This window comes from Schistocerca nitens, chromosome 5 (assembly GCF_023898315.1).
Source record: "Schistocerca nitens isolate TAMUIC-IGC-003100 chromosome 5, iqSchNite1.1, whole genome shotgun sequence".
NCBI lineage: Eukaryota > Metazoa > Arthropoda > Insecta > Orthoptera > Acrididae > Schistocerca > Schistocerca nitens.
In genome coordinates, this window is record NC_064618.1 from 204,640,788 (window position 1) to 204,659,548 (window position 18,761).

The window sequence follows — 18,761 nt, forward strand, 5'->3', positions numbered from 1 at the left end:
TGGCTACACTCTATTCAATACTTTCATAAACGACTTTCTGACACTTAAATCTATACTCGAGATTAACAAATTTCTCTTCTTCAGAAACGCCAGTCTACATTTTATATCCTCTCTACTTCGACCATCATCAGTTATTTTGCTCCCCAAATAGCAAAACTCCTTTAATACTTTCAGTGTCTCATTTCCTCATCATCACCCGACTTAATTCGACTACATTCCATTATCCTCGTTTTACTTTTGTTGATGTTCATCTTATATCTTCCTCTCAAGACACTGTCTATTCCGTTCAACTGCTCTGCCAAGTCCCTTGCTGTCTCTGACAGAATGACAATGTCATCGGCGAACCTCAAAGTTTTTATTTCTCCTCCATGGATTTTAATGCATACACCGAATTTTTCTTTTGTTTCCTTCACTGCTTGCTCAATATACCGATTGAATAACATCGGGGAGAGGCTACAACCATGTCTCACTCCCTTCCCAACCACTGCTTCCCTTTCATGCCCCTCGACTCTTACAACTGTCATCTGGTTTCTGTTTTTTTTTGTCATCAGTCTACTGTGACTGGTTTGATGCGGCCCGCCACGAATTCTTTTCCTGTGCTAACCTCTTCATCTCAGAGTAGCACTTGCAACCTACGTCCTCAATTATTTGCTTGACGTATTCCAATCTCCGTCTTCCTCTACAGTTTTTGCCCTCTACAGCCCCCTCTAGCACCATGGAAGTCATTCCCTCATGTCTTAGCAGATGTCCTACCATCCTGTCCCTTCTCCTTATCAGTGTTTTCCACATATTCCTTTCCTCTCCGATTCTGCGTAGAACCTCCTCATTCCTTACCTTATCAGTCCACCTAATTTTCAACATTCGTCTATAGCACCACATCTCAAATGCTTCGATTCTCTTCTGCTCCGGTTTTCCCACAGTCCATGTTTCACTACCATACAATGCTGTACTCCAGACGTACATCCTCAGAAGTTTCTTCCTCAAATTAAGGCCGGTATTTGATATCAGTAGACTTCTCTTGGCCAGAAATGCCTTTTTTGCCATAGCGAGTCTGCTTTTGATGTCCTCCTTGCTCCGTCCGTCATTGGTTATTTTACTGCCTAGGTAGCAGAATTCCTTAACTTCATTGACTTCGTGACCATCAATCCTGATGTTAAGTTTCTCGCTGTTCTCATTTCTACTACTTCTCATTACCTTCGTCTTTCTCCGATTTACTCTCAAACCATACTGTTTACTCATTAGACTGTTCATTCCGTTCAGCAGAACATTTAATTCTTCTTCACTTTCACTCAGGATAGCAATGTCATCAGCGAATCGTATCATTGATATCCTTTCACCTTGTATTTTAATTCCACTCCTGAACCTTTCTTTTATTTCCATCATTACTTCCTCGATGAACAGATTGAAGAGCAGGGGTGAAAGGCTACAGCCTTGTCTTACACCCTTCTTAATACGAGCACTCCGTTCTTGATCGTCCACTCTTATTATTCCTTCTTGCTTGTTGTACATATTGTATATGACCCGTCTCTCCCTATAGCTTACCCCTACTTTTTTTCAGAATCTCCAACAGCTTGCACCATTTTATATAGTCGAACGCTTTTTCCAGGTCGACAAATCCTATGAAAGTGTCCTGATTTTTCTTTAGCCTTGCTTCCATTATTAGCCGTAATGTCAGAATTGCCTATCTCGTCCTTTTCCATTCTTCTGTATATTATTCTTGTAAGCAGCTTCGATGCATGAGCTGTTAAGCTGATTGTGCGATAATTCTCGCACTTGTCAGCTCTTGGTTTCTGTACAAATTGTAAATAGCCTTTCGCTCCCTGTATTTTACCCCTACCACCTTTAGAATTTGAAAGAGAGTATTCCAATCAACATTGGGAAAAGCTTTCTCTATGTCTACAAATGCTAGAAACTTAGTTTGCCTTTCCTTACTCTGTCTTGTAAGATAAGTCGTAAGGTCAGTATTGCCTCACGTGTTCCAACATTTCTAAGGAATCCAAACTCCCTAGGTCAGCTTCTATCAGTTTTCCCATTCGTCTGTAAAGAATTCGCGTTAGTATTTTGCAGCTGTGACTTATTAAACTGATAGTCGGTAATTTTCACATCTGTCAACACCTGCTTTCTTTGGGAACAAAGACAATACTTGAATAATCGCAGTCTTTAGTTGCTTGTCTGAGTAATAAATGGATAACGACTTGAATGAAAGTACACTACTGCAGGTTGCAAAATCCCATGGAGGGAGTTGATGGTTATGTATGAATCTGAACAAGGCAGAGCACATCCTACAAGGCCCCGGGCATGACCCACACAAACGTCCCGCCTGAACTGGCTTTGGTCGCCTCCGCCTTTACACTGTACAGCAGGCCACGCCGCCCCGTCCACATTGGCGCTTCCTGCCTCCGCTCTGCTGAGTCTCGTCTGACTACATATGGTCACCGCCAACGCACTGCCACGCCTTGAGGCTGTCCACGTGAGCTCACATCATACCTCATGTGTCTACATAACATTTCTGGCCAATCCCCAAAAACCAGCGCCCTTTCTCTAGCATCTCCTTTGTATTCCGAGTACTTTCTAGAAAACTTATCCCTTCTGGCTGAAGTTCTGTTGCCTCTCCGGTGTTGCATTTTTTAAATATGCGACAGTAATGCTACTCCAATTTGTAACAGTACATATTACTACTACCCTATACAGGACACCATGTCTTACACAATTTATTGCATTACATATATATTTCGTAAGACGTTTCACGATGTTTACATGTGAACTTTAATAGTGGGCTTCCGAGTCGTATACTGTGAACACTGATATGTACCAATGTATGCAAAAATAATGTATTTATCGTGCAAAATAAACACTTCAGCTACCTTGCGCCCTAACACACCACAGATTACCCTCTGCAAACTGTGATATCTTTCAGGCGATCTCTCTAAGATCGTTTCATATGTCTCCATTCCGGCTGCTGTTCAGACATAAGTGTGGTCTACATTTATTTACTAATTAGCATTTCATACAACATCTGTGCTCCAGACTGCACAAATGAAAGTCTGTAAATTATTTACGTGTTTTAGAGATGTTCTCGGTTCTACTAATGACAGATCTGGACTGTACGACCAGATATGCTTTCCTGGCAATGGCTTCTGTTTCATACCAGTCTGATGTCCTCTAACATATAAATGTAAGAGAATCACTTTATATATCCACTATTTTCATGGTTGCCCTATCTTTGCTTTGTGATTTATACTTCGTTTATTCCATTTTTCTACTTGGAAATGGCCTAAGGCCGAAATCTGGATTGCATAACAATAAAAAAATAATTATTACAGTCAAATGGTGGCAGATTCATTCAAAAGAATCGTCCATAATAGTTGGTATTTTACTTTTAGAGACACAGCGTAAAGCTTCAAAGGTAGATTCACAATGGCAGCTAGGAAGGATCACTTCTTTTTTATCGCGCTTTTTTTGGTATGAAGTTGCTCTTACAATTTTACTTTATCAGAAACAACAGTTATCAATGAAATTAGCCAAAAGCCATGTACTGAGGTGATATTTTATTTTGTTTTGACTACCATTTCCGGTATTCTAATGTGCAATGAAGTATTCGAATAGAGTACATCGGATACGGTTTTGAATTCACACCATCCAGAAATATATGACACTGTATGACAATATCTTTTATTTTTGGGAGATGCATATGGAGCCTTAGATATCATAGTGGTATGCCGGAGCTGGTAGCCAAAATAAAATAAAATAACATTTCAATTACTAGGCTGTTGGCGAATTTCATTGATAGTTACTTGACCAGCTGATGTCCCGTGTCCATGATGGATTAACAGAGACTGAACCACCAGTTTGTCCGATGTATGTTCCGCGACAATTGGGCCGAGGTGAGCTCATAAACATCTGAGTTATAAAAGAAATTTTTAGTTAGTTGTTCATTATGGACGAACAGGCAGTGGATCGTATCACGAAGCTCTAACTTGATGCACTTTGAGGAGGGTAACTACTCCATACGATATATCACCCAGGAATGGTGGAGTGAAGTAGTTGAATTCTGAAACCTACACAGACTGATTGTGTTATTCAAAATTTGCTGATTTTTGACGAAATAGCTTTTGTACTAGGTTGGTATTATAGCCATCGTCTTCAGAGATAAGTTTCAGATTACTTAATTCACTTACTAATTAATTAGGGTATCAAGTTATATTAAGCGCTACATCATTCATTGAGGGGAAGAAAAGACACTAAGTTTCTATCCGATGGGGTGACATGACAAGGCATGTATAACACCATCGCTTGTAGTTCGTTTCCAGAAAACGTTAAACATAGTTTGTGCGTCAACCAAGAAAAACATTTTAAGTCCTGTATACATAGTGATTACTTGCAGATAATCAGAAGATGCGCCATCCAAACGAAACGCATCGGTGGCAATAAAGCCTTTGGCAGCAGAGATTTTTTTTTAATGATTAATTACCCTTGCTGCACAAGGGTCATGGAGTAGATTGATATCCTCTGAAAATATAATTGTGAAGAAGGTTGTGGATTGAAGACAAAGTCTGAGCACTTACTATGTACTACATGTTTAGTTTGACATTGATACTACATCAAAGTATTTTATTATCTGAAGATGGCAGTAGCCGAAACCGGTAATAGTGAAGTGCAAAAGTTTGTGTGAACAAGACGGACCTGAAAAATATAGGAGGTTGTGACTTCGATATTATTTTGTCTTGGGGACACAAAAATTATTGGTAATTTTTCATTGCAGCACAGTTTTCAGATTTAATATATTTTTTGTTTTGTTCCCTTTGCATGAACTAGATATACTTGTGAGAACCCTTCTCTGACTTAGCGGTGATTTCTAGTTGCCAAGGAATAGTCTTTAGTGATAAAAGGACTTTAAAAAGAAAAAAATTGTCGTAGTCTATAGCAGCACTTTCATTTTGCCTACCGGATACCGGTTTTGTTTCCAAGTGTTATCATCAGGCCCCCTTTAGAACAAAATATTACACTAAATAGTTAATGTAATTCCTTAAGAATCATTTACAGATTAAGCATTTACAAATTGCTTTTTCTCCATGTTAGAAAAGCTTAGTATAAAATGCTACCTTAAAATACACACAGATCCTTATCCCTGGAGCACAGTTGTCAAAGTCGCTTCCCAAATAGGTGTGTCATGTATTAAAAGTAAAGGTCAATGTTGTACTTTAAATAGATGCAAGCTATGAAAAAAAGTTATAATACTGCGCCCTATATATGGATATTTTTCCGTCTTTTTAAAAATGTTACAGTGTCAAACACATCCAGAAAGTAAGAGTAGTAAAACATTTTAAATGATGAAGGCAAAGATTAAAACAGGGGGTAAAACAGATACCACTATAACAAAACGTTAACAGCAAATTAATACAACCAACTACGTATACCACAGTATTTGTAAAGTGACACAGGAAATCATACTTTTAATAGAATATGTCAAATAATCTTCATTTTGAAGGACAGGTACTTTTGTGTACGGCAATGTTTGGCCTTGAAAGGCTACGATTTCGTATTTAATAATTTGGTAATGTCAATTAGAATCTTTTGTTCAACTTTTTAGCGCAATGCGCGTATCAAAAAGTAATTCCCTACTAGATGGCTACTTAATTATTCTTGATATCAAAACATCAAAAGGTGTGAGCAAGTTCAGTGAGTTGCTTTCAGTTTTTCGTACGCTTTATGTGTTCATATTCTTTCTGACGTACGTACATATTCATTCATTACAAAATAAGTATGCCCTTTGATTAAATAACGGAATAGTTCCAACACTTAAAGTTTTATTAACCAGCGACACAGCACAATCTTTAAAGCACTGGATTCACTTTCGCGACTAGAGTGGATTAAATACCCAGCTCGTTACCCAGATCTATGTTTTCCGTGGTATTATAAAGTCTGTTAACGAATGCTACACTTATTCCATCCGAGCAAGCGTTCCAACTCTCAAGATCTGCACGCCTAATGCTAAATGGTTCCTACCTTCCCATTGTTTGAACTTTTCACTGGTATTTATGTTTTTAGAGTACCTTACGTTACTGAGAAGTACACAGTTGAGAAGTGTGAGAAAGTTAACATCGTAACTGGGCAACACGAGGTAGACGAAACTAAGGAATTCTGCTACCCAGCCAGGAAAAGAGAACATGATGGAAGGAGCGTGGCGGACATAACAAGCAAACTCTGGTAAAAGGGCATTACTGGACAAGAGAAGTCTGCTAATACCCAACATATTCCTTAGTCGTGCGAAGGCATTTCCGGCTGTGTATGTTTGGGACTCAGCATTGTATGGTAGTGAAACGTGAACTGTGGGAAAATAGGAAGAGAAGAGAATAGAAGTGATTGGAATGTGGTGTTACAGAAGAATGTTGAAAATTATATGGACCAAGAAAGGTAAGAAGTGTGGAGATTCTCCGCAGGATGGGTGAGCAAAGGAACATGTGGAAAACACTGACAATAAAAAGGGACAGGATGATTCGACATCTATTAAGAAATCAGGGAATAGCTTTCATGGTACAAGAGTACAAAATTGTAGATGAAGAGAGAAATTCGAATACAACTGGCAAATAACTGAGGACGTAGGTTGTAAGTGTTACTCCGAGATGAAGAGCTTGAGGCAAGAAAGGGATTAGTGGCGGGATACAAGGCAGTCAGAGGACTGATGACTCAAAAAAAAAAAAAAAGTTTAAGCAAGGGAAGAAAAATAAGTTTCTAAGTTCTGAATCAGAGATCTTTCTCAGACATTCGAACACTTTCATATACTATACAGCAACCATTGCTACTCGTATATGGTGGACATATTAATTGAAATTGTGATAATACTAAAATTGTAGCAAAGTTGTCACACCACGATAAAACTTGCTGTTTGTAAACAACGCTTTTAGCTCATTTTTCAGAGTTGTTTCGCACATAAAATTCCAAGCTTCTAGTACTAAGGGACTAATCTTTACCTTCTAAATTGTTACTAAATGTGTTCCACTTGGAATGTAGTTCAGTACTGGCGATAGAAATGTAAAAAATTATGTAAAATATACTAAAGCTGTAACGTGCATAACATAACCGTACTACAATGCCGTATATTATCTGTAGCGTGCAAATGTCGTACGGTGAAGGCAAGATTCGTTGAGGCTAGTAGAATGTTGCCAGTTGAATCTCTCTTTACGAAATTGAGGTAGTGCACGAGCTGTTTGGTTGTTCAAATGGTTCAAATGGCTCTAAGCACTATGGGACTTAACATCTGAGGACGTAAGTCCCCTAGACTTTGAAGTACTTAAACCTAACTAACCTAAGGACATCACACACATATTCATGCCCGAGGCAGGATTCGAACCTGTGACCGTAGCAGCAGCGCGGTTCCGGACTGAAGCGCCTAGAATTACAATCGGTTATTCTTAAGCATGTTCCCCAATTTAACAAGTTGATTACTTACACGCTATAAGAGCTATCCATCCATGACTCTCAAGATACCAATAGCGCTAACTCTATAGTGTTTCAAATTCATTGTGGTGATGTTCGACACGGTTTCTAATCCGAAGTCCATTTCATCTGCGACCCTCATTTCACAAAATATTTGCAGAAAATTAATATGTCATAGGTGTTCATAACCAGTTTTCGTTTTGTACTTACCATCCTGTACTGCATTGCAATGCTCAGATCAGAAATTACTGGTGGCTCTTCCAATAATTTGTTTATAGTTCTCGAAAGATTAATGACAGGCATTATTGGATTATTTTTAAAATTCTGCGTTTAGGTATTAAATTTGTACAGGTTTCAAACAAATATACATCAGAGTGTAGATCCTACTAATTCACACTCTTGAACGAAGTTCCACGATCCCCGAAATTCATTTTGAAAATAAGTGGAACACGATAACTGGTGATTCATTATTAACCCTTATTTATCAGTGTGCGGGTACAGCACAATGATTAGTTTCGGTTCCTTTCCACAACAATCTTCAGATTGTTCAAATCGTAAAAAAGCGGTACACAAGCAAGAAACTGACTTTTCCCGTGACTTGTCAGTCAGGTTGGACATGTGGCATTTTACTTTTAATCTTCGACTTCTGCACATTTTAAAAAGCTGGCTATTTGAAAATCGCTGGCATGTGATGCAAGTTTTAGTAATTTAACTGGAAATGTTCCTTCTTTAGCAGGCCGTTGTGGCCGAGCGGTTCTAGGCGCTTCAGTCTGGAGCCACGTGACCACTACGGTCACAGGTTCGAATCCTGCCTCGGGCATGGTTGTTTGTGATGTCCTTAGGTTAGTCAGGTTTACGTAGTCCTAAGTTCTAGGGGATTGATGACCTCAGATGTTAAGTCCCATAGTGCTCGGAGCCAACTGAACCGATTTTTGTTCCTTCTTTATTCCCGTCATCTTGGGAGTTTACGGTATACAAACTGACTCGCTCATGATGACATTTTCGACTACATATTGCCATAATCTTCAACATGTACAATGCAAATGCATTTCACTGCTTGACTACAGTTACTGGTGACGTTTGCCATTGCTTGTGCATCGCTTTTTACAATTTGAACGACCTCAAGATGGTTGTAAAAAACAACTGAAACTTGTCATCGTGCTGTAATTATTTACTAAAAATTGCGGTCTATACATAAAATGTTTTTACATTAATTTTTTTAATAAATTACACTAAGACTGCCGACTTCTCCAACGCAATATCAGGTCTTTCTACTAATCTATACGGCTTAAGATCACCTTGCACTACTGCTGACTTACCAACATAGTGTAGAAAACGCAGACGGTGCAAACCAGAGGAGTGATCCAGTGGACACTGATTCCAGACACTGTGAAAAAAAAAAAGATTCGATTAATATGGTTGTGGCAGCGGACAGTTCTACTACTGTCTAGTATGCGTACAATACTAACAAGGGATTTCACTGTGCCGTTTAATACGCTATTTTATTCATACGACAAAAAACTAGGCTGCCGAGCAACAAAATATATCTCACACGTTACAACATGCTTTATGTACCTGCTTTATGCTGAGGAAATACTACATTTTCTAAAAGGAACTGTAGCTGTATGTGTTTTTGCCGCCGTAGATCGATGTTTTACTACTAAAGATTGTCGTTAGTTTCAGTGTTAAAACCAACCTTGGCTTAGTGCGATAGCAGGCATGTACACGTACAAAGGCATGTGAAGCACCAGATTGAGTGTGAAGAATCCAGATGCAAATAAGCGAATAGTACGGCTGAAGCGGCGCTCCAAGTACTGCAACAGAAGCACACGTTCCTCTGTAAGTCGGGCCTTGCTCTTGCGAACGTTTGCTGTTATTATTCTTCTACTATCAATTTCTTCTCTTTCAACATTTGTCCCACCTGTGTCGGGGGTTACTGCTGATTCACGTGTTGCGACCTTCTAATTTTTTATTTATTTATTTTTTTAATTTGTTCCGGGAAAGATTCAATTCCAAAAACGGAAAGTAATGCCATGTGTCTGTAAACTGTACCCACATATTTTACGTATACTGGTGTGTAACTGATTATTTGTTGCGTTTCTGGGTTAGAGTTATGACATCAGTCTGGCACTGCTTAGGGAACTGGCATATGAGAATCGATGTTAAGGCCCTCGGAGGGCACCAGTGAATTAGCTAGCTGCGTTTCGAAAGTCCATGGGGCGTTCGATAAGTAATGCAATATATGACGGTAGTATCTGTTCCCGAAAGAACAGTTACTGTGGGTGACCATGCAACTTTGCTAGAAATGAAATGATAATTAAATGGACACCCTAGCTGCAAACAGACGTTGATGTACTTCATTAGGGACATGTTGAAAATGTGTGCTCCGACCGGGACTCGAACCCGGGATCTCCTGCTGACATGGCAGACGCTCTATCCATCTGAGCCACCGCGGGCACAGAGGATAGTGCGTCTGCAGGGACTTATCCCTTGCACGCTTAGTACACCATATTATTCCCTACTCTTTTTGCTACAAAACCATATTTTTTAACGTACTCTATGTTCAGTGTAATGGCCTCCACGTCATCATACTGGGAGAGTTCGTATGTTCGCAATGGTACCTCTGCATTGGTCGACATCGCAGCTAGCTTCTTGCTGCTTCCATGACTTCCCCATCATTCACGTACTGCTTCACGTGAGGTGTAGCCTTGATTGAGCCAAACAAACGGAAGCTGCGAGCTCCTGGCTGTAGGGTGGGTAAGGCACAAAGGCCAAAATAAGTTATGTGAGCTCCTGTCTGGTGAGCAGAGTTGTGGAAGGCCTTACGTTCTCACGGAGAAGGAGAAGTTCGTCTGGATTTTTGTGGCGAAGGACACGCTGAAGCCGTTTCTTAAATTTCCTGATGATAACACAATACACTTCAGACTCGTTCGTTGCACCATGAGGGAGCACATCAAACAGAATAGCGCCTTCAGAGTCCTAGACGACCATCACCACGACTTTAATGGCTGAGGGTGCTTTTTCGTTCTTCAGAAGAGAGGTGGTGTTGCGTCACTTCATCCACTGCCTTTTGTTTCCGGTTACAAGTGATGAACCCAGGTTTCGTCTGTTGTGAAGATTTCGACACAAAATTTCCATTATCAGCCTCGAACCACACAAGCAATTCCGCCCAGATGGTCCTTCGTTGCTCTTTATGTTCTTCTGTTAGGCGTCGAGCAACCCAGTGGACACACCCTTTTGTTTCCCTAACTGGTGTACGAGTGTCAGCACTAGCGACAGAGACGTCCAGATCAGCAGTGACGTCTTTCATTCCGAGCCGTCGATCACTTCGAATGAAAGTGTCCGCACTTTAAAATAATTCAAGGGTCACAGCTGTGTGCGACCTGCCGGCACGCGGGGGATCGCACAGGTTTGAGCCACCTTGCAGTGATCGCAGAAGCCTCGCCCAAAGACTCACAGGTCTATAGGTCACTGGCAACAAGTGCCCATGAATATCTGCGATGTTCTGTTTTTCCGCCAAAAGAAACTCAATGACAGCTCACTCCTTGGAACGTACCTCTTTTACAGACGCCATTTTAAGAGCTACTTATAGCGACACCAGCTTTTGCAACTTCATGGAAATGTAGGGCATGAAGCGGGAATATTCCACGGTGTTAGCGGAGAAAATTTAATTGTTGCATTACTTAGTGAACGTCCAAAGGGAGTAAGAACATATCTAGGCAAAGCGGTCCTGAGAAGGTCTAGTGATATAGGCGATTTAAATCGAAATTCAGTATATACTACTGGCCATTAAAATTGCTACACCACGAAGATGACGTGCTACAGACGCAAAATTTAACCGACAGGAAGAGATGCTGTGATATACAAATGATTAGCTTTTCAGAGCATCCACACAAGGTTTGCGCCGGTGGCGACACCTACAACGTGCTGACATGAGGAAAGTTTCCAACCGATTTCTCATACACAAACAGCAGTTGACCGGCGTTGCCTGGTGAACCGTTGTTGTGATTCCTCGTGTAAGGAGGAGAAATGCGTACCATCACGCTTTGATAAAGGTCGGATTGTAGCCTTTCGTGATTGCGGTTTATTGTATCGCGACATTGCTGCCCGCGTTGGTAGAGATCTAATGACTATTAGCAGAATATGGAATCTGTGGATTCATGAGGGTAATACGGAACGCCGTGCTGGATCCCAACGGCCTCGTATCACTAGCAGTCGAAATGACAGGCATCTTATCCGCATGGCTGTAATGGATAGTGCAGCCACGTATTGATTCCTGAGGCAACAGATGGGGACGTTTGCAAGACAACAGCCATCTGCACGAACAATTCGACAACGTTTGCAGTAGCATGGACTATAAGCTCGGAGACCATGGCTGCGGTTATCCTTGACGCTGCAACACAGACAGGAGCGCCTGCGATGGTGCACTCAACGACGAACCTGGGTGCACGTATGGCAAAACGTCTTTTTTCGGATGAGTCCAGGTTCTGTTTACAGCATCACGATGGTCGCATCCGTGTTTGGCGACATCGCGGTGAACACACATTGGAAGCGTGTATTCGTCATCGCCATACTGGCGTATCACCCGGCGTGATGGTATGGATTGCCATTGGTTACACGTCTCGGTCACCCTCTTGTTCGCATTGACGGCACTTTGAATAGTGGACGTTACATTTCAGATGTGTTACGACCCGTGGCTCTACCCTTCATTCGATCCCTGCGAAACCCTACATTTCATCAGGATAATGCACGACCGCAGGTTGCAGGTCCTATACAGGCCTTTCTGGATACAGAAAATGTTCGACTGCTGCCTTCTGAGGTCATCTGTTCCCTAGAACTTAGAACTACTTAAACCTAAGTAACCTAAGGACATCACACACATCCATGACCGAGGCAGGATTCGAACCTGCGACCGTAGAGGTCGCGCGGTTTCAGACTGTAGCGCCTAGAACCGCTCGGCCACTCCGGCCAGCATGTAATCACATGTCAGTTCTAGTATAATATATTTGTCCAATGAATACCCGTTTATCATCTGCATTTCTTCTTGGTGTAGCAATTTTAATGGCCAGTAGTGTATCTAGGCAAAGCGGTCCTGAGAAGTTTTAGTGATATAGGCAATTTAAATCGAAATGCAATATACTTTTTCTAGGAAACCTACCAAATTTTGTAAAGTTATGTTTAGAACATAAAGAAATCTTTTACTTCTCAGTTTCTACTGTTAAATGGCCTGTAGCTGCTTCAGTAAATGCTATATAGTGGTACCTGTGATAATCGTAATAAAAATATTAACACTTTAAAAATCTTTTCACCAAATACATATAATCAGCGGACAATAAAAACAAAATCTGACGTAAAACAGTCCCATTCTTTGCAAAAGATGCACCTGATTGCATCATTAAATACATTAATAAATGAATTAATTAAATAGCTTAAGACAACATTCTACGATAATCTAGGCCGCCACAGACTAGTACAAAACCGATTATTTTTAACCAAGGCACTGTCAAAAAGTACATGCACCATAGTTTTACATCATTCTTGTTGTGAGTGGTATGGGTACTATGGAAAACTAGTACAAAACCGATTATTTTTAACCAAGGCACTGTCAAAAAGTAAATGCATCATAGTTTTACATCGTTCTCGTTGTGATTGGTATGGGTACTATGGTATTCTAAAGGAAATGAGGAAGTATGTTGCTTGCGGTAGTTTCTTTAAAAAACACCATAGTCGTAATTTACTGAAGGTAAAGACAACAGACGGTATGATCGCATTATTTATAGCTATTTTCATTTTTTCTAATGATAAATTAAATCCTGATACGACTACAGTTGTTTTGGAATTCACCTCATAAGTTGATGTGAGCTGCAAATCGAAGAAAACAGGAAGAAACACGTAGTTGGTGATGAGTGCGAAAATGATGACTGATAAGCAAACCCATCCGTAGACGCTGCCGTATAGGTATACTTCTGCAGGTACTCCCATCAGCGTGGTTCCAGAGGTATGACTGTGAATCGCAGGTTTACATGCATGAAAGAAAAAATATCATAAATATGTGAGTGATGTTCAACGTATCGGTCTGTTATGTACACAAATATGAACCTAAGTTTCAAAATTTACTGGCCCATAAACTAATAATGGCTGAAAAGATTAGGTGAGACATACATGTGTAGTGAAGAAATACTCAAGGATGCAAAACGTGTCATAAAATAAAAATACGTAACACATATTAACAAAAAATGTATATAATACTTCCACTTCCGAAGATCCCAAGTGAGGTGCTGTTCGTGGATGTTGAATGGGTCATCTTGAAGCAATGGCTTCATATAAATAGAATGAAACCGCATAATTCCAATACTGAAAATAAGAGGAAGTACTCACTTAATCACGAATAATGCCAGTAAAGTGTTTTATTTGCTAGCCTGTGTAGTAGATGCTGTTCCGAAGTTCCCGTTACAAACTTCTAGGACCTTTAGGGGAGACTGAGTACATAATACTTTGAGTATGAAGTCATGTCGGGAAACGTACTGTTTACGTATTACGACGGTTTTAATTCAGATGTGTAATGCATCCACTTCTGCTGAGGGAAGAGTGATGTGTCGGCAGCTGGGCCAACACCTTGTAGATAGAGGTGGCTTAAAAGGCACGCTAGACTAACGCAGACGGGCGTGAAGTACTGGAACAGGATACGTAATTAATCCTATGAAGAAAAGTACGTAGCTGGTATAATACTTATCTTTAATCAATCATTGTGGTACATCGCACAAAGGAGACTTTAATTACAATCACTGTAAGGCTAATGGCGCCTTGCTAGTTCGTAGCCATTAACTTAGCTGAAGGCTATTCTGTCTCTCGGCTAATGAGAGAGAAAGGCTTCGTACGTCTAGTCGCTAGCTCTGTCGTCCGTACAACTGGGGCTGAGTTCGAGTCAGTCTCTCGAGACCTGCCTTGTGGTGGCGCTAGGTTTGCGATCACACAGTGGCGACACGCGGGTCCGACATGTACTACAGGACCGCGGCCGATTTAAGCTACCACCTAGCACGTGTGGTGTCTGGCTGTGACACCACAAAGAGTTGCTTGTCCTGGTATGCTATATGGTAGGTAGAATGACAATTACTACGTCAGACGGTCACCTGATGTTGTTATGCATCAGTACTGTTACGTACATACAGTATTCTGGATTATTTTCTGTTTTGGGATAAAGTAAAGACGAAATGTTTAAGTGTTAACACATACAAATGTGCTTCAGTGAAAAATGGACTTTCCGCCATGTTTTCTTTCGAATTGTTGCCTAATAACTGTACAGCATCACACCTAATTCAGTTCCTCAAGTAGAAGTGGGCGATTTAAACACCCGAAATGAAATCGTCGTAGATGGAAACGGTAAGTTTCCGGACGTGATTGCCTGCTGAGAATATTATGTACTCAACAATGAAATTTTCACTCTGCAGCGGAATGTGTGCTGATATGATAAGTTCGTATCAGCGCACACACCGCTGCAGAGTGGAAGTTTCGTTCTGGAAATATTCCTCACGCTATTGCTAAGCCATGTCTCGGCAATATCCTTTCTTCCAGGAGGACCGGTTTTGCAAGTTTCGCAGGAGAGCTTCTGCGAAGTTTGGAGGGTAGGAGGCGAGGTACTGGAACTAAAGCTGCGATGATTGTCTTGAGTCGTGCTTGGGTAGCTCAGTCGGTAGAGGATATGCCCGCGAAAGGCAAAGCTCTCGAGTTCGAGTCTCGGCCCAGCAGTTTTAATCTACCAGGATGTTTAATATGTGCATATACCGGGCTGCATTCTGGAAACATCCCCCAGTCTGTGGCTAATCAGTGATGACGGTACTGACGTCTCCAGAGAGTACCGCACCAGAGTCGATAAGCCGCCGCACGGAGTGGCCGCTTCGAAAAAGGCGCCATGTTACGGATTGCATAGCCACTACCGCCGGAGGTTCGAGTCCTCCCTCGGGCATGGGTGAATATGTGTTGTTCTTAGCATAAGTTAGTTTTAGTAGAGTTTAAGTCTAGGGACCGATGACCTCAGCAGTTTGGTCCCTTAGGACTTGCCACATTTGAACTTTTTTTTCGATAAGACGCGCCCGAAACACTCGTAGCTCAGCAGATGTAAGGATTGTGAGTACGAATTATATCGAGGTACGTCAGAAGACGCAGCTGCCAACCTATGCCCATCACATGTGTGGATAACGATTGGTCGATGCCCCGTTAAACACCGTAGCCCTGAACTACGGCGGACAGATCTCTTCAGTGTCCCGATTCTACAAGCTGCAGTGTTCGTCGGTCGCCTCAGAGACTTAGGCTCCTTACACATCGTAGGCCAACTCTGGACCCTATGTAGGCATCACTCAGAGGAACAACGACAGGACTTCAGTATTTTAGAGGACGTGTGATAATTTCAACGTCTAATTATGTTGGACATTTCACTAGAAGAAACATCATTTGAGTATTTCTTTATGTTTAATAAATATTTTATTACTAACTGTTGGAAATCTTTCTGATTGACGGTAACCTACGCCCTCCTCCTACATCCCAGCATAATCCATGTCTCAGCAATATCCTTTCTTGCAGGAGTGCAAGTTCTACAAGTTTCGCATAAGAGCTGCTGTGCAGTTCGGAAGATAGGAGACGAGGTACTGGTGGAACTAAAGCTGTGAGGAAGGGTCGTGAATCGTCCTTGGGTAGCTCAGTCGGTAGAGTACTTGCGCGCGGCGGGAAAAGGTCCCGAGTTCGAGTTGTGGTCCGGCACACACTTTTAACGTGCCGGGAAGTTTCATATTATCTACTCACTCCCTCTACAAGTCCTAGAAGTTTGTATCGAGATATTCTGAACATCCTGTGTTTTGTTCCACTAACATGAACAATGGAAACTTATCTGAGGATTAGTGGTAGGCGCTACAGTCTGGAACCGCGCGACCGCTTCGGTCGCAGGTTCGAATCCTGTCTCGGGCATGGATGTTTGATGTCCTTAGGTTAGTTAGGTTTAAGTAGTTCTAAGTTCTAGGGGACTGATGACCTCAGAAGTTGAGTCCCATAGTGCTCAGAGCCATTTGATTAGTGGTAAACAGATAATAAGGAACCATCTTCTGCTGTCGCTCTTCTTCGTTGTCACACAGCTGAGTGCAATAATTTGCTGGTCTGGATCCGAAGACGATACTGCGAAAGTTGCGGAATTCTTCAACGGTGACGACAGCAGTTGCCAACAGGAGGACGGGATATAAAAGGATGGGATAAATTTCTCATACATAGTAACGTCTCTCACCTAGATACTTGTGACACTGCGACAGGAAATGCTCTCATGCGTTTGCCGCCGTGCAGGTAGTCCACTTGGGCAGTATTCTTGGCGCGACCAAACACGCCAAAATAAATACCGATGGCTGCTGAAAGGCCCAGCATGAGTGCGAACGACAGGTGGTCCACCCATCCGAACAACATGTGTTGCGTCAACTGCGAGTCCACACTTGCGTTGAATGTCATATTGCTGTCAGAGACGTCTGGAGCTTGTAGTAGATAACTGCAAACATCATCACGGTATATGATAAATGTAGTAGCTACCTTCCACAGCTACTGCATTTGAGTTTAATAATCATCTCTTGGATATAGTCTTCCATCTGCATCTGCAAAGAAAAATTGAGACTAGCATCCTATATCAAGATACAATAATTTATGTATCTTATATCTATACACGTTTCAGCATTTTAGGTACTATTCCGGTGTGTTTTTTTTTCTCTGTTAGTCTGCCTGAAAAGGTTTTATTACATGATAAAGTCTTATTGCATCATGAAAGGAACATGAAAAAATTTGAATTTAATAGTTGAGACAATAATATTAAACATAATACGTGTTTGAACATGTCTCCTACAACTTTGAACAAGGTCACTCAGATAATTTAAGTTATACGATAAAAGCACGATATGAGATAAAAAAATTTAAACTGAAATTAAAAAAAACTGAAAAATACAAAAAGCTGAATGAAGTATATATATATATATATATATATATATATATATGATATTACTAGCAATAAATAACTGATATCATTATGTGCATAAATAATTGTGTAGCCATGGTACATTATTTACCTATTTAGTATCGTACACCTAAATTAGCATTGTAGACTTAACATTAGACGAATGATATTTCCTTGATGAAATGTATAAAAGCATTTGCCTATATATGGAAGGGGTATCCCATCTAAGAGTGTTTGCAATTTGCAGCTTTAGTCACCACAGACATATACTGCCCATCACGTCTTTCACGCGACGCCCAACGTTGACCGAAAGTGTTGGTTTCCTTCCTGTTAGGAACATAACGTTTTCTTAAAGCGGAAGTATGACTGCCTATTTGATAGAGCGGTTCCAAATTGGAGTAGTGCGATATTCGTTTTACCGACAGTTATTAACAGGGGTATTAAAATATGAAGAATATCCAGTATTCCAAAAGCTAATGAGCAGCGCTGCTGCATGGCAGCAGTCTGCTCAGTCGTTGCTGGAGTTCTGGATGTTCTTCGCGTTTTACTTTCCTTACATGTAAATAAAACGAATGACGCACAGGACCTATTTAGAATAGCTCTTTCGAATAGGGAGGCAAAAGGATCCGAAAAACCTTTTTTTTTTCATAATGAGAAACAATCAGACGCTTTCCGTCCCCACTGGGCGTTGCATGAAAAGACATGCTGAGCAATATTTTTTTGCACTCATTCCAGCTACACAGTACGAACACGAAATTAAAAATATATTTCGAGACATCAGAGACATCTGCTGAGATACCTAACGACTCTTTGGTTGGACACCCTGCATACGTATATAAAATGGATGTGTGTGTGTGTGTGTGTGTGTGTGTGTTCAGCATGCTACCGCGAAAGAACCCGAGGACACATGTATTTATGTATGCTCCACTCCTCCTCCTAAAGCACTGGATGTATTTCAACCAAATTTGGTGCATAGTCTGGAAAGAAATACAGCTGGGGGAAGGGGGGGGGGTAAAAACCACCTAACACCCATTCGGCGTGGCTGCCATAGGAGGAGGTGGACATAGGAAGAAGATGAGATGTACAGAGAGAGGGGAGTAGGAGATGGACAGACTGAGACTGAGTAAGAGGAGATGGACAGAAAGAGATGGGTGGAAGGAGTTAGAGAGGGGTGAGAGCATTTGGACAGAGGGAGAAGAAATTGGACAGAGTTAGGGGAGGAAGAGTTAGATTGGGATAAGTTACGAGATGGCCAGAAAGGGTGGGGGACGAAGATTTGGACAGAGAGAAGGAGAAGAGTAGATTGATAGGAGGATGACATGGGGTAAAGGAGATGAACAGAGAGTGG

At 41.2% G+C, this 18,761-nt stretch overlaps 1 protein-coding gene across 1 annotated transcript in view; it reads right to left on the reverse strand.

Annotated features, from left to right (window-relative positions):
* The window catches only part of LOC126260342 (sodium-coupled monocarboxylate transporter 1-like), a 39,282-nt gene extending 22,362 nt beyond the window's left edge, over nucleotides 1–16,920 (reverse strand). The window contains exons 1-4 of the mRNA XM_049957666.1: nucleotides 16,706–16,920; nucleotides 13,282–13,441; nucleotides 9,134–9,251; nucleotides 8,757–8,824 (exon numbers count right to left, since the gene is read on the reverse strand). Of these exons, the coding sequence (XP_049813623.1) occupies nucleotides 8,757–8,824; nucleotides 9,134–9,251; nucleotides 13,282–13,441; nucleotides 16,706–16,920 (561 nt within the window). The remainder of the gene's footprint in view (nucleotides 1–8,756; nucleotides 8,825–9,133; nucleotides 9,252–13,281; nucleotides 13,442–16,705) is intronic.
* Between the last annotated feature and the right edge of the window lie 1,841 nt (nucleotides 16,921–18,761).